The 18,373-nt window shown below is 51.6% G+C and overlaps 1 protein-coding gene across 1 annotated transcript; it reads left to right on the top strand.

Moving 5' to 3' along the window:
- The first annotated feature begins 8,453 nt into the window (after positions 1-8,453).
- On the top strand, positions 8,454-18,013 carry MAD2L2 (mitotic arrest deficient 2 like 2). Its single transcript, XM_065421287.1, has 9 exons — positions 8,454-8,499; positions 10,573-10,624; positions 11,301-11,419; positions 12,065-12,136; positions 13,594-13,694; positions 14,091-14,185; positions 14,829-14,902; positions 16,515-16,607; positions 17,390-18,013. The coding sequence occupies exons 2-9, from the start codon at positions 10,585-10,587 to the stop codon at positions 17,429-17,431; spliced, it is 636 nt and encodes a 211-aa protein (XP_065277359.1). The 5' UTR covers positions 8,454-8,499; positions 10,573-10,584; the 3' UTR covers positions 17,432-18,013.
- The last annotated feature ends 360 nt before the right edge of the window (positions 18,014-18,373 follow it).

The following is an 18,373-nucleotide window of genomic DNA, read 5'->3' on the forward strand; positions in this document are numbered from 1 at the left end:
TATGAGGGCTGAGTTTGGCCTATATTGTGATTGTGGAAGGGTTGTGACTCTGACACAGGACTGAATGGGCTTTGGGAAAATACATGCCTGTCCCGTTTCATGGCCCCCTGCATCATATTCAGTAACACCTAACCCCCCACCACCACCACTATACAGCCTCTTGCTGAGCCTAGATGGCAGAGATGGTCGGTCCCCGCTGCCTGACCCACACTGTCTAATGTAAATGCTTTGCACTGCCATGGCCCCTTTCATCCAAGGATCTCAGAGTGCTTTACAGACCTTAGCCGCACAATGCACTTGAGAGGCAGCTCCTTAGGATTACCCCTGTTTTATTAACAGGTGGAGAGAGGCACAGAGGGGTAAGATCCACATTTTCAAAAGTGCCACCTAATTCTGGGTATCTCCCTTTTTGCATGCTCAACCCAAGACACCTTAAAGGGGCCTGATTCTCCATCGTCCTGCACCTTGGGTCGTCACGAACCCCTGTGCAAAGTGAGCATATAATGCTACCATTCCAAACGGGCAGGGCTTTACGTCCACGTTGGGCTCACTTTGCACTGGCAGGAATGACTGCACAAGCTGCAGGCCATGGCAAAGCAGGCCCCACTGGGGTTGTGATGGCCTCATCCCCTCTGCAAGTCAGGCCCAGGGTGTCTCAAGCGGAGCACTGAAAATCAGTGACCACTGGAAAACGTTGGCTTTGGTGGTCAATGGTAGAGCTGGGATGCCCTCCTGAGACCTGATGAGAGACGTAGTGTCACACGTGTAATGCTACTCAAGAAATCCCATCTTCAGCAGCTCACATACAGTGGGAGGTTTGCATTTATATGTTTGCCATCAGGTCACCACTAGCCTCCAGGGTTTTGCACTTTGGCTCTGAGCGGTGCTGGACACCTTGCAAATCTCTCATCTCCCAAGAGATGGGCCTTGCCTTCCTATTACCTTGAGCCTCAATCCTCTACCCGTACCCTTGGGAATAACTCTTACTTATGTGAGTAGCTCTATTGTCTTCAGTAGAACTATATCACTCATAGGAAGCAAGAGGGTTGCAGGACTGGGCCTCCAATGTCCTAGAAGGTGGAACAGACAGATAGGACATGGTATGGAAATGGAAGAGGGGCACCTGGATGAATATGCAGTACCCTCTGCTCTGCTCCCCCCCCCCCCCCCGGGGCTTCACAAAACAGCAGACACAGCCATCATTGGTGAGAGACGTGTGACCTGCTATCAAACAGGGTCTCCTCTTCCCAATAATGAGATTAAAATGGCAATGAGTCTGAGATTAGCATCCAAGATATAGTCACTTGCTGTCACCATGGCACTGAAGAATCTCTAATTTCATGCACAAAGCAGAGTGACAAATGGGGGACGATCAATAGGAAAGGACACTGCACACGCCACTGAAAAGCATCCAGCCAACTGATAAAAAACACCCACTGGAGTTACACTGGGGGGGATTTGACCCAATATGCTTGATCATTTCAGGGGGTGAATTTGTCCCCATGTATCAGCTCATTTAGAGAAAGATATTGACATTATTCCTTGTGTGATAAGTGTTGATTTTTTAAATCAGTTTTCACAAGAGAAATGCACAGTTTTATAAAAGGGAAATGTAATGAAAATGCAAACCAATTTCCATCCAAACTCTGTGCTGATGGAAGACTTCAGGTATGAATTGGATGAATGTCACATAAATTCTATATGATGAATTACCGGCTGTAATAAACCATTAGCTGATGCCAAAATCATTTAATTCAGAATCACAACCCCACTTTCACCAGCAGAAGAAGATTAGAGGACAATCAGGGAGCAATTGAGAGAGGTGTGTGCATGTGTTTCTCTGTGAATACAATTATTAGCTTAAAAACCCCCCCCAGGAAAACAGAAGCTTTCCATCATGGTAACTTTTCCCGATGGAGCAAGTGCAGGCTGAGGAGACGTCTAGGATCAATGGGACAGTGTGGTTACTCTTAGGTGCAAAGGGAGCTAGACAACTGAATGGAGGAAAACAAAGGGTAGAAAGCACAAACAAGCAAACTCAGGAAGACAACGTGAATGGAGTACCGGGATCTTAAAGTGACTCAGAGCCTCTAATAGTATCCAAAGTGACTAAGATTTAAAGGAACCGGGAAACAGCAACTGTGTCTGATTCTCAGCATGAATGGAGACGAGGGCGAGCAGATGATTAATCATAAGGACTGACCCCAGTAATCATGGCCCCATCTCCAAAGATCTATCCTAGAGCAGATCGCTAGATAGACCTAATCAGTGGGATGCGCTATAAATATTTCAGGTTCTTAAGTCCCACCACCTTTCTGCCATGCATTAAGAAACATAACTGGCATCTGTTGTGCAGATGATAGTTAGAAGTGACTGTATCATGACTCGGAGGAACCCGCCACAACCAAAATAATGAACCCTGTTGGCAACGGGCCTGCCTGTGAAATAAGCAATAAAATAACGAATAAAACCCTGTGAGAGACCAGACTCCGAACAGACAGTGCCTGGGGTGCCTTTGAATGGATTAAACTGCATCCCAGCCACAGCCTTTCCAGCAACCACAGTGACTAGAATCAATAATACAGGGGGGGGGGGGGGGGGAATCAGGCACAGGGAGGTAGAACAACTCAAACAATGCACTAATGAGAGGGATCCTGTCATAACAATGAAAGCTGAAAGCTGGCTGCCTCCCCCTAGCTTAGCCATCGCTGGCTAAAAGTGACTTTAGACTGGCACCAACCAGGAACATGGGAGCAGCAGCATGAGCCCCCGCCCCCGCCCTCAGCCCAGTCCGGGAGATTCTAAGTAGGAACATGATGTAAAGGCATCACCCCCCCCCCACACACACACACACACAGACTCTTCCCAAGAATCAGCAGCTGTAGCTGAAATCAGCAAAGGCGAACTGGACCAAAGCTCAGGACTGCAGAGAGTGGCGTGGGGGAGCGGGATCTCGAGCTGCCCAGGTGTGTGGGGGTGATGGGGAACCCCCTTCTGAGGGGCTGTGAACCCCAGAGGGGGAAGGGATCGGGGCAGCCTAAGGAAGTTGAGGTGTTTGGGCCGCGGGGCAGTCAGCCACCCCCAGCATCTCACAGCTCTCCGCCGGGCTGGGAGGGAGGGATGGGCAGGAAAGGTGTGTGGGCTGGGGGGTGAGGGGCGTCCCGCCAGAGGACGAGAGAACCTGCCCATTCCCTGCCCCCTCCCCAGAGAAGAGGGCTGAGCCGAGCTGCAAGGTCAGGGGTGCAGGGAGGGAGAGATCCGCTGCCTACCTGTCTGCAGCTCCTCGGCTCTGGAGTCAGCCCGGACGGCAGAGGCGGCTGGGAGGGCAGGGAGGGGAGCAGCCGATCTGCCTGGCTCAGGAGGCGGGGGGCTGTCCACACCAGAGAAGAGGAGGAGACAGGGGAGGGCGAGGCGAGAGGCAGTGGGGGAATGTGCAGAGCCGGCAGAGGAGCTGGGGACGCTGGGAAGCCCAGGGGAGAGGGGTGGGGGGATCAGATGGAGCTGGGGGGGGGGGGGTTGTGCGGAGACAGAAGGGCTGGTGTTGCAATGGGAGAGTGCGCGTTCCCGAGCCCAGGCGCGCCCCCGCGGGGCTGCTCCCCCAGCTAGTGGTCCCCAGAGAGAGAAGGAGACAAAGGCAGGAGGGAGCCCCCGGGGGGAGAAGTTGATGCTAGGCTACGAGAGTGAGAAGGGAAGTCCCCCCCCCCAGTCACAGGAATCAGGTGGGGGCTGCACAGCTCCACGCCTCACCTGCCTGCAGCTGCTGCCGGCCCGGGGCTCTGCTCCCGCCCCCGTTCACACCCGCAGCGCTTCAAAGCGGATTGGGGCCGCCTCTGGAGTCCCGGGGCAGCGAGCGGCGCGGTGACCGCAGGACACAATGAGATCAAGGCTCTGCTCAGCTGGTGGAGCGTCTGCCCCGCGTCTGCGGGCCCCGGACTCAGTCCCCAAAGAGATTAGTCTCCATTGCTGTCAAATGGGATGGAACAAATAGTCAGGGGGAGGTTGTTAGGCTGTTTGATGATAACCCACCACCACCACCACATGCATCATTCTAGAGAGTGGTGTAAAGGTGGGGAAAATACCCCCCCCCCAGCCCCTGATTTGGGGACATCTGTGTTAGCAGGGAAAAGAAAAGAGAAAGTCATCACCATCATGTACACTGGTCTCTTCAAAGCCAGGACACACCTGGGGTTTCACTTCCCTCCCTCTCCCTGCTTCTCACACACAGAGTTTTTTAATTCCCAGGAGTGGCTTGGCAGTTCAAATGGTCTCCCCCACATCCTTTCCCTCCTTCCTCTGCGCCACAGGCTCTATTTCTGGCTGTGTAAAAATAATAATAATAATAATCAGTCAATCTTAGCTGCTTGTCATAATTCTTAATGCACTGATCTCTTCTCAGAGATGATGTGTGTGTGACTTAGCATGGTACGTTTCAGCATTTCTCGTTTAGGGAATTTACCACAGAGTGTTACTGTTGAACATGTCAATGCATCAGAGATGCCACGGCCTGCTGTGCAACTACAGCATCCTTAACTCAGCCCTCTGGAGCACACACACTATTCCTCATGACTCTAAATGTGCCCATTCATGGCCCAATCCTGCCACGTCCTTCCCGTGTGCTGAGGCCTTTACTAGGTGAGTAGAACACTGGGGTTCTGTGGCGCTCATGTAAACCCTGGTCCTGCCCTCCTCATTCATGAATATTCCTTACTCAGGGAAGTAATCCGGCTGACTTCTTCGGAACTACTCACAGGAGTTAAGGTATCTGGGCTGCGCCACAAATAAAAGTACACCTGGGTTGTGTGGCAACCCTGATCTGCAACGTCCTCCTTGTTTTTGTGATTCAAAGCTTAGCCATAATGTTCAGCGCACAGCTGGTTTTTTGCATTCATTCATTTCAAAGAGTTCAGTTCTAATCCTGTTAAAATCAAGAGATGTTTTGCTATTGGCCTCGCTAGGAGCAGGACTGGGCCCAAAATGTGCGCACTGGGAGGGCTGAAGCTTGGCATACAGAATCTGAAACTGGTACTGCAGAGGCCTATTGCAAAAGACTCTAGATTTTACCAGGGCCGTGTCCCCCATTTTAAAACGGCATCAGAAAAGTCCCACTAGATCTAGAAGCTTTCCTCCTGGGCTCCTGCACCATCAGTGCTGTAGTAAAAGGGCCCAGTGCACAAATGTGGAGTATATGAAATTTGAAGTGACTGTGCAATTTAATGCTCCCCTGTCAAACTAAATATGGTAGTGAAAATTTAGAAGGTGGAATGACTGCGTGAGACAGGAGAATCAGTCTATCTAAGGTACTTCTACATGGTGGTATCTAAACACCTCACAATCCTTAATGCATTTATTCTAGTAACACCACTATGAGGTAGGGAAGTGCTATTATCCCCACTTTACAGATGGGAAACTGAGGCACAGAGCTACTACAGCTGCTACAGCGGCACAACTACACCTCTACCCCGATATAACGCAACCCGATATAACACAAGTTTGGATATAACGCGGTAAAGCAGCGCTCCGGAGGGGGGGGGCAGGGTTGCGCGCTCCGGCGGATCAAAGCAAGTTCGATATAACGCAGTTTCACCTATAACGAGGTAAGATTTTTTGGCTCCCGAGGACAGCGTTATATCGGGGTAGAGGTGTACTGCAGTGCAGCTGTGCCAGTCTTGTGCCTGGGCTGCTGCTGTAACCACTGAACCATCCTGCCTCTCATCAAGGGTGATTGGACTCTGAGGCAACAAAATTCATAGTGTGTGTGTGTGTGTGTGTGTGTGTGTGTGTGTGTGTGTGTGTGTGTATAGATAGATATAAATAATTTTTAATTCTCCATACCTGTTACTCATATCATTTTAGTTTATTAAGAATGACAGAATCTGAAAAAAACTTTTTTTAATGTTTGCATGTAAATTTGGACAATGAAAAAAAATCACTGAAGTCAGTTTCTTTGTCTTTATTTATTATGTGTATGTAGAGAATTTTGCTTTCTGGCTGTCAAACCGTGGCACAATGTTGCCCAGTGTGGGCTGTAAACACCAAAGGGAATGTTTACTTGTTTTTTTTTTTTAAATATATTCCGTGGAAAATTAATAAAAACGAATGGAGATATTTCTGTTGGTTATTGTCTTTTTTCAAACTGGTCTGAGAGTTTTTGACTAAAAGAAGCAGAATTTGGGGCCAAATTTGATCTAAAAGTGTCCCTCTAAGAGGGAGGTTTTCAAAAGGAGGCTGGATAGCCATCTGTCTTGGATGGGTTAGACCAGGGATTCTCAAACTTCATTGCACCGCGATCCTCTTCTGACAAAAAAAATTACTACATGATCCCCGGAGGGGGAACCGAAACCTGAGCCCACCCGAGCCCTGATGCTCCAGGCGGGGAGGGCCAAAGGCCAAGGGCTTCAGCCCTAGGCGGGGGACTTGTAACCTAAGTGCTACCACCCAGGGCTGAAGCCCTTGGGTTTCGGCCCCAGGCCCCAGCAAGTCTAACACTAGCTCTGGCGACCTCATTCAAAAGGGATTGTGACACACTTTGAGGTCCCGACCCACAGTTTGAGAACTGCTGGTTTAGACACAACAAAGCCTGCATCTTGGCAGGAGGTTAGACTAGATCAGTGGTTTTCAAAGTTCAGATCGCAACCCAGTACTGGGTCGCAGAATGCAAGGCACTGGGTTGCCTTGCTCAGCACCCAGGGATCCTGGCGGCCGGCCAGTAAAAACTAGTAGTCCCTACCTGTTCTGACACCGCGCTGCGCCCCGGAAGCAGCCAGCAGCAGGTCTGGCTTGTAGGCAGCGGGCGCCACGGGTTCCACGCATTGCCCCTGCCCCGAGCAGCAGCTCCGCACTCCCATTGGCTGGGAACTGGCCAATGGGAGCTGGGGGTGGGCGATGCCTGCAGGTGAGAGCCGCAAGGAGCCGCTTGCGTGCCTCTGCCTAGGAGCCAGTCCTGCTGCTGGCCACTTCCGGGGCACAGCGTTGTCCGTGGTGCCAGGACAGGCACTAAGCCTGCCTCTGCACCCCATCTGCGCCGCTGACTGGGAGCCGCCGGAGGTAAGCCCGTGCCCCAATCCCTTCCCCAGCCCTGAGCCCCCCTAAACCTGGAGCCCCTTCCTGCACCCCAACCCCTTCATCCCCGGCCCTACCCTAGAGCCCACACCCAGAGAGAGCCCTGACCCCCTCGTGCACCCCCACCCTAGCCCAGAGCCCCCTCCCACACCCTGAACCCCTCATTCCTGGCCCCACCCCCGCACTCCAATCCTCTGCCCCAGCCCTGAGCCCCCTCCGGGTCATGGGCATCAATAATTTTCTTCAACTGGGTCACCAGAAAAAAAGTTTGAAAACCACTGGACTAGATCCTTGCAGTCCCTTCTAACTCTATGGTTCTAGCATTATATGACAAAGCTGAAATGCTGTTACTATATTTTATGTAATGTAAGAACTTAGCCTCTGAGGATAGAACAAGAAGCAATGGGCTTAAACTGCAGCAAGGGAGGTCTAGGTTGGACATTAGGAAAAGGTTCCTAACTGTCAGGGTGGTTAAACACTGGAATAAATTGCCTAGGGAGGTTGTGGAATCTCCATCTCTGGAGATATTTAAGAGTAGGTTAGATAAATGTCTATCAGGGATGGTCTAGACAGTATTTGGTCCTGCCATGTGGGCAGGGGACTGGACTCGATGACCTCTCGAGGTCCCTTCCAGTCCTAGAATCTATGAATCTATGAACTCACACCTGCAAATCTTTACCTTCATTGGCCGGAATCATTCTTAGGGAAATCAATGGGAATATCTGTGTGACTAACCTTTGCAGGATTGGGCCCTAAATTCCAGACTATGTCCACGTCTCTGAGTAAATTAAATTAATGAGATATCCTATCTCTTAGAACTGGAAGGGACCTTGAAAGGTCATCGAGTCCAGCCCCCTGCCTTCACTAGCAGGACCAAGTACTGATTTTGCCCTAGATCCCTAAGTGGCCCCCCCTCAAGGATTGAGCTCACAACCCTCGGTTTAGCAGGCCAATGCTCAAACCACTGAGCTATCCCTCCCCCCAGGGATACATCCGTATGGCGCTTAAAAATGAGTTGAAACAAATCTGAGCGGGACTCACTGAAAGCCCTTGATCAAGTCACTCACCGCTTTGTGCCTCAGTTTCCCTACCTGTAAAATGAGACCATCAGATGAACACACACTCCGGAGACCCTTTATCTGAAGAGGAAGGGACACTGCGTAGCTGGGCTCAGCATGAGCCTCCCGCCCCTGGGGGACCCCCACCCGGAGATCCCCACACCAAGATCGTCAGAGGCCCCGGCTCCCCCAGCCCCTGGGCGCTGCGCCCCGCCCTCCAGCTGTGCGCGGCTGATCGCAGCTGGCAGGGCTGGCGCTGGGAGCGGGGCGCTAGGACCCGGCGGAAGGCAGGGGGCGGCGAGGCACGTCAAAGGGCCGCGCCGAGCGGACACCCCCGAGCCTGGCAACCGGGGCCCGGGCGGGCAGCGGCCGCCGCCCCGCGGTAAGGGCGGGCACAGGGGGCATCGGGGCCGCCCCGCGCGTGCCCCGAAAGGGGGGTGGGCCCGGAATGGGGGGTGGCCTCTCGCGTGCCCCGAAAGGGGGGGCTGGAATGGGGGGTGGCCTCTCGCGTGCCCCGAAAGGGGGGGGCTGGAATGGGGGGTGGCCTCTCGCGTGCCCCGAAAGGGGGGGCTGGAATGGGGGGTGGGCCCGCGCGTGCCCCGAAAGGGGGGCTGGAGGCATGGGGGAGGGGGGCCCTGAGTGTGCCCTAGACTGGGAGGGGGTGTTGGTGGGCTCGGTCCTGCGTCTGCCCTGAAATGAGAGCGGGGTGGGGGGTGCCCACATGAGACCCTGTTACTGGAAGGTGCCAAATTTCTCACAGAACCCCCCCCCCCCGCAAGGTGCCCAGTGCAGGGTGGGTCTGGGGGGGCGAAGCAGCCACCTGCTGCCCTGGAGAAGCCCTACTGGGGGTGGGCTTGTGGCGTGAGAGTGAACCGATCACCGTGGGGGAGAAGGGGGTGCGCTGCTGGATTCACGAGTGACTGCCACCGATTGCCAAATCCAGGCTTGCTCAGGATCCTGTCTGGCCAACTGCCCTGAATATGTAAAAAAAATTCGGATGGTACCAAAATAAAGTCATAAGAGCGTCTCCATTGAGGAGATGCTCAGGTTGTCACCAGCTTCCAAACAGCATCATTAAGAACACAGATACCCTCCATCCACTCGGACCTCCCAACCCCATTGACAAGAACCCTGCAGTGGGCTGAGTGGATCAGTACATTTTCCCATCTGCTGTAATCCAGGTACACACCTGGGACCTGATCCAAACCCCCTTGTAATGGATGGAAGGACTGATCTTAGTGGGTTCTGGGTCAGACCCAGGCTCCCCCATCCTCACCATAGTAAGCCTTATGCTGGGGCGGGGGGAGGGTTAGCCATTACAAACTGTGGTCTTGTCCTGCAGTTGTCCTCAGGTGGGTGCAGGTGTCTCTGTGTGGATTCATCTGCAGGATTAGGGTCTTTGTGAGAGGAAGGATGGTCTGAGGAGGATGGTCTGAGGTTGAAGGTACAAGCATGAGACACTGAAGAGCTGGGTTTAGTTCCCTGCTCTGCCACAGACTTCCTGTATGTCCTGGGGTGGAGGCCTAGATTATTATTATTATTTTAAGGTATTTAGGTGTTGCTGCACTCAGTGACAGTCAATGGAATTTAGGTTCTGAAGTGCCTAAATCCCTTTTGGAAATGAAATTTAGGCTTCTAAATCAGTTAGGCATTGCAGCCCTGAGGGCAGCCCTGCCTAAATACCTTCAAAATCTATGGCCTTAGTCTCTCTGTGCCTCAGTTCCCCAGGTAATGGCACTTCCCTGCCTCGTAGGGTGTTGTGAAGATAAGTACATTAATAATTGTGAGGTGCTCAGCTACTGTCTAATAGAGGCCATATAAGTACTTCACATGGGAGGGAAGTTTGGTTTTATAAAACACTTTTTCCCATGTCAATACAATTTTGTTGTTTGGCTTTAATCCTTCCCCTGCAGTGTTTGCAACTAAAACACTGCTGCATTTTGTTAGGGCAGGTGAACCAGGAAGGGAAATAGACAAAATTGTGAAACTGATTAGCTTATTTTCATTGCCCAGGCTAATGCAAAAAACAAACAAAAAACACCCCCAAACAAACAAAAACAAAACAAAATCACATATCCCAAAACATTAACAAACAAGAAACACTCCCACAAACAGCAGAAACCCTTCTGAGTACATTCAGATTTGCAATTTGAGGTGTTATCAGGAACACAAGGACAGATGTCATCTTGTGCAAAATTATGATTTGTAACCCACTATCCCTTTAACTGGGCTCCTGAGATCAGATCTGCGAGCAACCCCGATGGCAATTCAAGTAGATGGGGGCTATGCGGCCTTTGAAAATCAGGCCCCGTTGTTGGTTTGTGTAATAGCAGTTAGTGTGCGCGCAAATATCTAGAGTGTGGAATTTTGTTGTGGGCATGGAGGTAATGGGGGAGAGGGATCTGAATGGTGCCATGAGCTGAGAGGAAAAACTCCTTTCCCAATTCCTTCCCAGGTTACCGGAAAGATGACCACCCTCACCCGGCAAGATCTCAACTTTGGACAAGGTAGCGTAGCGTGCTGCTCTCCAGAAGCTCGTGAGGCTTCTTGCTGGCATGTGGAGGTAGAGCTGGCTCTGCCTTGGAGTGTTGGTCTTCTACCCCCTCAGCTACTGCTGCGAATGGGGTGCCACATGTACTGTACAGGGAAAATGGGACACCTTTATGCCTTGCTCGTGGGTTGTAGTATTGCAGGTCAGAGGTTATGATGACCACTGCCCTGCCCTGTTATGATCTTTGAAGCTCACAAGCTAAGCTGGGGTAGCTCTGGTCATACTTGGAAGTGAGACCTGTAAGGAGCACTTACAGGTCAACTTGCATCATTATATTTTTACATGGGTATATCATTAAATTCTGCCTTCCTCCAGTTCACCTGCAGTTTCAATTGGATACAGGATTTTTCTTTACTTCCGGTCATAAATGGTTGTATAGTGTTGCTGTGGTGTTAAATAGTTGGTGCATTCCACCCTAGAGGTGGTTACATCTCAGTGGTGAACGCAGTGATCTCAAAGGTAAAACGCTTTGGGAGGACAGTCATTTCACCGCAGTTCATAAAACAAGCAGTGTACAGATAAGCTGATGATCATGGGCAGCAGTTAACCAGCAGATTCCTGCAGCCAGGAAATATTTGCTGGGCTTGTTTTTCTTTACCTGCTTTGCTCCACCACCTCTTTCTGTTCTCTAGTGGTTGCAGACGTTCTCTCGGAATTTCTTGAAGTGGCTGTTCACCTCATCCTTTATGTTAGAGAAGTTTACCCCATTGGGATCTTTCAGAAGAGGAAAAAATACAATGTACCAGTCCAGGTAGGAGTCTCTCCTGTAGCTCTATGGCTATGAGGAAATACACAGTTAAGCAGGGAGCATGCTGTATGTTCAAAAGCACTATCGAAGAGGTAGGTATTATTATTAATGCTTAGCCTCAAGGAGGTGCTATTAGAATGGCATTTGTGGCCATGAATGAGATATTGGAGGTGCATTTGTTCTGGCCTGTGCCTAACTGAATTAGTTTATATTTGAACAAATGCAAACCCTTAATTATTTTCAAAGTGAATTGAGTGGCCCTGAAAAGGGATGAATTAACAACCCTGGAGTTTAAAACGTTACACTTATGCACAGAACAGATAGATCACAGGCAACAGCAGTACAGATTTCCCCCATGCTGCCCCCACAATGTGCTGTAATCCTGGCTGGGAGGGACTGTCTCTAAGAAAGACCAATTGTGAGGTGGACACTGGTTAGGCTAGTTGTCAGCAGACACCACTAGACTTATTTCCCATAAGCCACTGCACAGTTATCAGATGACAACAACTTCCAATCACCACTTACCTCTGCTGGATTTGAACTGGCAACCTAGTGGTAAAATATTCCATCACAGTAGCAACCCCCTGAGGCCCTGCAGCCCACCAGCCCTTCTGCTATTTGATCTGAGTTCTCATTCTGTTTGCACAGATGTCCTGTCATCCAGAGCTGAATCGGTACATCCAGGACACGTTGCATTGTGTGAAGCCACTGTTAGAGAAGGTGAGGCCATGCCAGAGACCCTCGTATGGGGCATGTCCCCTGCCCCAACTGCACTAGTCACAAATAGAGAACTTTACAGAGATTTGTATAGAGCAGTGGTCCCCAAACTTTTCAGGATCACACTCCCCCTAACCCTGTCCGCACCTCCCTCCCCTGGGGCCGGGGCTGCAGCTCCTGGGGGAAGTGGGGAAACGCGGTAAGGGGTCCAAGGCTGGGGCCGGGAACGGAGCCACAGCCAGGGGCCGAGGCCGAAACCATGGCTGGGAGCGGGATTGGGGGCAGGGCCACAGCAGAGCTGGGGGCAGAGCAGGGCTGGGTGGCGTTCTCTCCCTGCCCCCCATGGGGGCTGTCCCAGGTCTGCCACTGTTTTCCCCCCCCTCCCAAAGTTCCTCTGCACCCCCCCTAGGAGGGATGTACCCCACAGTTTGGGGACCATTGTTATAGAGTTAGTGACCTAATCAGTTTCCCCACAATCAGGGTCCAGGTTTGGTGGTGTTCATTTATTCACATTGAAACAGGTGAAGGGACACCAGCAGACTGCTAACTAATATATATATATATGTGTCCTGAACTATGGTATGTTACAAATGATTAAAATTGAAACACTTTAAAAAAAGGGTTATAAATCCTGAAGACACTAGTAACTTTACTCATGTGAGGAGCCTTATGGAAGTCAGGGAGACTATTAATGCAAGCGAAATTAGACACCTGCTTAAGGCCCCAATCCTGCAGTGAGGTCTGGCTGTGCAGAGCTCATTGCCTTCGTCTGTTTTTTAATCTCCGCAGTTTGGGGTTGCTCTCCGTTTGGAGGATTGAAATAGGGCGGTTTCACTTCCTGGTTAATTTTAATCAATTTCACTTTTGAGCATTAGCCACAAAGCTGCAGTGGTTGGTTGCCAACACCACGGGGGAATATCACTGGTTTATTTTTTTAAGCACTCTTTCCATTGTAACTCAATAAATAATAGTCTGTTGGCTTTAGGATTTTTAAACGCTTATTTTTACATAAACTAAATTATAGAGCCAAACTTGCCTTACTGGTGCTGTGAGTGTGAACTGTCCTCTGCTTTGTATTGTCCCTGAGTTGGGAGTGTATATATTGCGTGCCTTGTGTCTAATCCCCTGGGGGAGGTGGAAGCCTATGATGGCTGCACGTTGCCTCTCCCTGTAGCAGTAGCTAGAGAGGGAAATGTCCTATTTGGTGGACTGCAGCTCCCTACAGGTCTTGGGGGTAGTCCCCCAACAGGGATCTTGTATCCAATAATAAACTGGTAGGGCATTTGGTTGTAGCCAGAGCAATCCAGCAGCCTTTCTAAAGCACTGGGAAAACACTGAAGTGATGTGGGGCTAGAGCAGATAAGTATGTTCCTGATTCATAGGGAGCATCAGAGACAGGGGGAGCAGAGGAAAAGGGATGGTCAGGTGGGGAGTTCCTGACCCGGTGTCTGTGCTTGCAGAATGACGTGGAGAAGGTGGTGGTAGTAATCCTGGATAAAGAGCACCATCCAGTGGAGAGATTTGTCTTTGAGATCACTCAGCCACCTCTACTTTCCATCAGGTAAAGGTTCCCTCCTACCAGCCCAGTGCACAGGGCCGGCTCCAGGCACCAGCTTCTCAAGCAGGTGCTTGGGGCGGCCGTTCCGGACAGGGGCGGCAGTTCCAGGTATTCGGCGGCAATTTGGCGGACGGTCCCTCACTCCGCCTGGGAGTGAAGGACCTCCCGCCGAATTGCCACCGCAGATCGCGATCGCGGCTTTTTTTAGATTGCGATCGCGGCTTTTTGTTGTTGTTGTTTTGGCTGCTTGGGGCGGCCAAAACCCTGGAGCCGGCCCTGCCAGTGCAGCCAGTGCCTGCTTCCCTCTCCCTGTGTTCGACTTTGAGAGCTGATATTGGAAACAACTACCCCTCCCTCTGGGCCGGGGAGCTCCCCTAATGATCTCTGTCTCCTCCCCAGCTCGGACTCGCTGCTGTCCCACGTGGAGCAGTTGCTCCGTGCCTTCATCCTGAAGATTAGCGTGTGTGATGCCGTGCTCGACAACAACCCCCCAGGTAGGACTGAAAGCCTTCTCTTCTACAGGGAGGGCTCTAACTGCTGCTCCAGTGATACTCACTGTCTGATTTTACATAAAACTCTTTGCGTAAGGGGTGGTAAAATGTCTCTCTAGTGTGTTTGTCCAGGAGAGAGTTTGTTTTGCACAGCTGGGCTCACTGCCACTCAGACAGGCAGAAATGGAAATTTTAAAAAAAGTACAGGGGATTTAATCCCCAAAAGATCACAGGGCATGGTGCATATTAGACATATGCAGCATCACTGAAATGCAACCAGCTCTGGGGTGGAAGGCAGCAGCCAACTGAGCAAAGAGCATCCCGCTGAAAAGGTGAGGGTAGAAATAAAATTTTGATCACGAGCACTGGAGCAAAATCTGAATCCTATAAAAGGTGCCCTGGGCCAGTTGCATCAGGGGCCTGGAGATGGCAAGGTGGAGACCATGGAGGAGTCCATGGTTTCTGGTGCTAAGGAGAGCGCTAGCAAAGTCAGAGAGAGCAGAAAATGACAGGTTACTTTCCCAGTCCCTTTTGGAAAGGAACATGTCTTGGTATTTACCAAGCTGTGGATGATCCCTGTTACCTCGCAGGCCTCTGGCCATCGGATTACAGTGCCTTCCTCTCATCCCTGCCCCATCCCTTCTAGGCTGCACCTTCACTGTCCTGGTTCATACACGGGAGGCTGCCACGCGAAACATGGAGAAGATCCAGGTGATAAAGGTAGGTGATGCCTCTGTCTGCTTGTTGCTTGCGGTGAGCTGCATGGTAAAGAAGGATGGAAGTGAATTAAGGTGCTGCAGCTTTGGATTTTCCTTTCATCAGTGGGACTATATTATCATTCCCTGGAAGGGCTGGGCCACAGCAATTCCTGAGGTCTCGAAGAGCTCTCCCAAGAACTCTCCTTAACAAGGAAGGGGTGAAGTTTTGCACTTGGAACATACATGCAGTGTTGCAGGTATTTGGCCCTTTGAGGGGCATTGGGCCCAGCCCTGCCTGCGACTGATCAGGTGATTATAAAAGCTAACAAGTAGCCCAGCTGGGAGAGCTGCAGAGAGCAGGAAGGCTCCTGTTGAAGACTCTTGGACTAGGGTTATAGGAAGTAGGTTGGCTCCTGAGGTGGGACCTAGAGCAGGAGGTTCTCAAACTTCATTGCACTGCGACCCCCTTCTGACAACAAAAATTACTATATGGCCCCAGTAGGGTGGACTGAAGGCTGAGCCTGCCCCATCCCTGCCACCCTGGATTTGGGGGCCAAAGGCTTCAGCCCCAGGCAGGGGGCCTGTAATCTCAGCCCCATTGCCCAAGGCTGAAGCCCTCAGGCTTGGGCCCCAGACAGTGCGGCGCAGGCTTTGGCTTCGGCCCCTGGCCCCAGCAAATCTAAAGTAGCCCTGGCTAAGGTAGCCCTGGCGACCCACGGTTTGAGAACCACTGCCCTAGAGCAAGGTAGATCCCAGGCAGATGGCCTGTAGGAAGATTGGGGAAGAGCCGCCAGGAGTGAGAGGCGCTGACTGGCAGCCCCTGGGTCAGGGGAAGGGACTAGTTTGCGATGTGGAATTTGTTACCAGTTTTACATGAAACAACTCAAGCTGAAACCCTGCGAAGAAGGGCCTGAACCAGACAGCGGGCAGTGCCCCTAAGGCTGGGTGGACAGGCCAGCAGCCTACATGCATGTTAGCCAGTACATCCTCACAACACCCCCCTGGGGAAATAGCATACCTGTCTTCCAGACGGGCAAGTCACTAAGGGCTTGAACTTGCAAGGTGCTGAGCCCTCTTTCCCCTATGGGACACGTAACCCACTTTGAGTTCTTCTGCTGTAGCCCCAGTGCAGAGGTAAGGGCTGGAAGTGGAGGTCGGGGGAGGGAATTGGAGGAGGAGATTGAGGTCTCTGGGTGCATAGGGTAATGAGCCCTTAGTAATCAGAGACCTCTGCTGTTAAACCCGGCTGAGGGATGGGCGGGGTGGGCATTGGCAGTGTGTGGATTAGCAAGGCTTTCTGGTATAAACCACTCTTTAAAGCTGTGGGCTCCCTGTTACCTCTCCAGCCAGGCACGTGCTCTGCCTCTGCTCCTCACCCAGCCTGATCTATGGTCCCCCTCAAATCCTCATGTTCATCCCCCCCCAGTCCCTCCTTACTCCTTTACCATAGACCCAATGACTGGGAAGGAGGGGAGGGGGAGCACTTGTAGGGTGCAGAAGGCTGGAGGGAGGGGCAGTAGTGGGTCCCTGCCACCTCCACCCAACGCTGCTCCCATTTCCAGCCCTCTGAGGAGCCCAGAAAGGGAGGGTGCTTTCTCCTGTTCTGAGGAAGCCTCTTCTATTCCTGCCGCCAGGATTTCCCATGGATCCTGGCAGATGAGCAGGACGTGCACATGCATGACCCCCGGCTAATCCCCCTGAAGACCATGACGTCGGATATCTTAAAGGTGAGCAGAGCGCTCTAGCCCAGGCTGGCATGAGCGTTACTTCAATCCATGCAAACTCCCCGGGGAATCTGTCCCCCACTGCCGTCATCTACAGGGCAACGGCTTAGCACTGCTGTGAAGTATCTTACCCCAGTAGGAGATGCTGGTACTACTGAGTGCACTGAGCCCAGGCAAGCTTGGGAGGGCAGGACTTCCCCATCTCAAGTATGAAACCGGTTTGTGGCAAGATGCCCTGACCCCATCACCAGAAAGTTCAGCCTGGCCCAGACCATCTACGTGTACGGAGCTGGGGAGTGAGGTGCCCAATGGGCAAGCCAAAGAACACCCAACCCTGCTCCCTGCTAGTCAGAGGTGAGAGAGGCCACGCCACAGCCCCTGCTGGAGAGCTGGGTTGTAGCTCCTGTCTGTCAACGCTGTGTGTTTGAGTGGAACCCCTGCCCACGAACAGTCTGATTGTGAGGGGCTGACACCTCTTGGAAATGTGCCCAGAATTCCCCTTGGGAACTGTGCTCTTGAAGGCCTGGGCCCTAGCGCAAGAATAAATCCCTGGACTGAATTTCATGGGGGTGAATCCTTAGCTTTTGGTTGCTGCTCCACAGCACCAGTTTACACCATCTCATGCAAATAGACTCCGATCACAGGTGCAACCTATGGAGAAGCCCCAGTGGATTAAGTTTGGTTTCCCCCCTCTACAGTACAGTTCCCCATAGAATATATTAAACCAATACTGCAGGGGCTACTACACTCACGGTTTCTGAACCCCTTCTGTTACTCTCTTCTAGATGCAGCTTTATGTAGAAGAAAGAGCCCACAAAGGTACCTGATGCCGACTCTTCCTATCACCTTCAACCTTGTCCAAGGCTCAGATCTTCCAGAGGAATCCGGTGTCTTCTAGGGGGATGCAACTTATCTTAACAGGTGCTTCTTCAGCTGGCCTCCTGAGTGACTTAATGTCCATTGAGCAGCTCCCCACAGCCAGGCTGCCTATGGGTTTAAAGTGCTCTTACTGCTATATATAGAACTGACTCCTACATGTGAACAGGCTGTGTGTGTGTGTGTGTGTAGATTGTTACAGCAAATCCACAGATGCAAGATGTGAGGGATGTAATGTAAACTGCAAGTGGGAATCAGTACTTCTCACTTGTTCTTTATGATCCCGATTTAACCCTTTATAGGGCAGCTCAATTGCACATTGGTACTTGTATGTGACCGTCCATTTTGTGTACGTACCTCTGAGCATCCCACTGGATAACTTGGGCGTGTTCTGTTGGAAGCCTAAGCTCGTGTGACCCCACTGAAATCGCTAGCCTTACAGCGGGGATGAGTGGGGCCTTATCTACAATGTGTGTGTCCACTGTGAGTGATTGATCTGTAGAGCTGTCAATAAATACTGAGCAAGTTCTACCATCGCGGAGCTAGCCTGAATTGTGTCAAAGGCCGTGTGGTAGATGCACAGGCCTGTACCGGTCAGAACCATTTCACTCTGTGACCAAGTATAACTGGCACCATTGCCCGCAGTGGACTTGCTCTCTCTTCATTTTCAGCGTTAGACACAAGTGATGGCCCCATGTTTCCATGGGCAAGATCTAGGAGGGGTGGAGAACGTCCCCTGGATTCCTTTGGAGTCCCAGTCTCCCCCTGTACACTTACAACTCCAGGGGGAGAGGGATCCAGCCCTCCGATCGCCTGGATCCCCAGGAAACTAGGGCTGTACGCACAAGGTGCTGGGCCTCCCTCTGCCACCCCGTCTACATCACAGCTACTGT

The sequence above is a fragment of the Emys orbicularis genome, chromosome 22 (assembly GCF_028017835.1).
Source record: "Emys orbicularis isolate rEmyOrb1 chromosome 22, rEmyOrb1.hap1, whole genome shotgun sequence".
Lineage (NCBI taxonomy): Eukaryota > Metazoa > Chordata > Testudines > Emydidae > Emys > Emys orbicularis.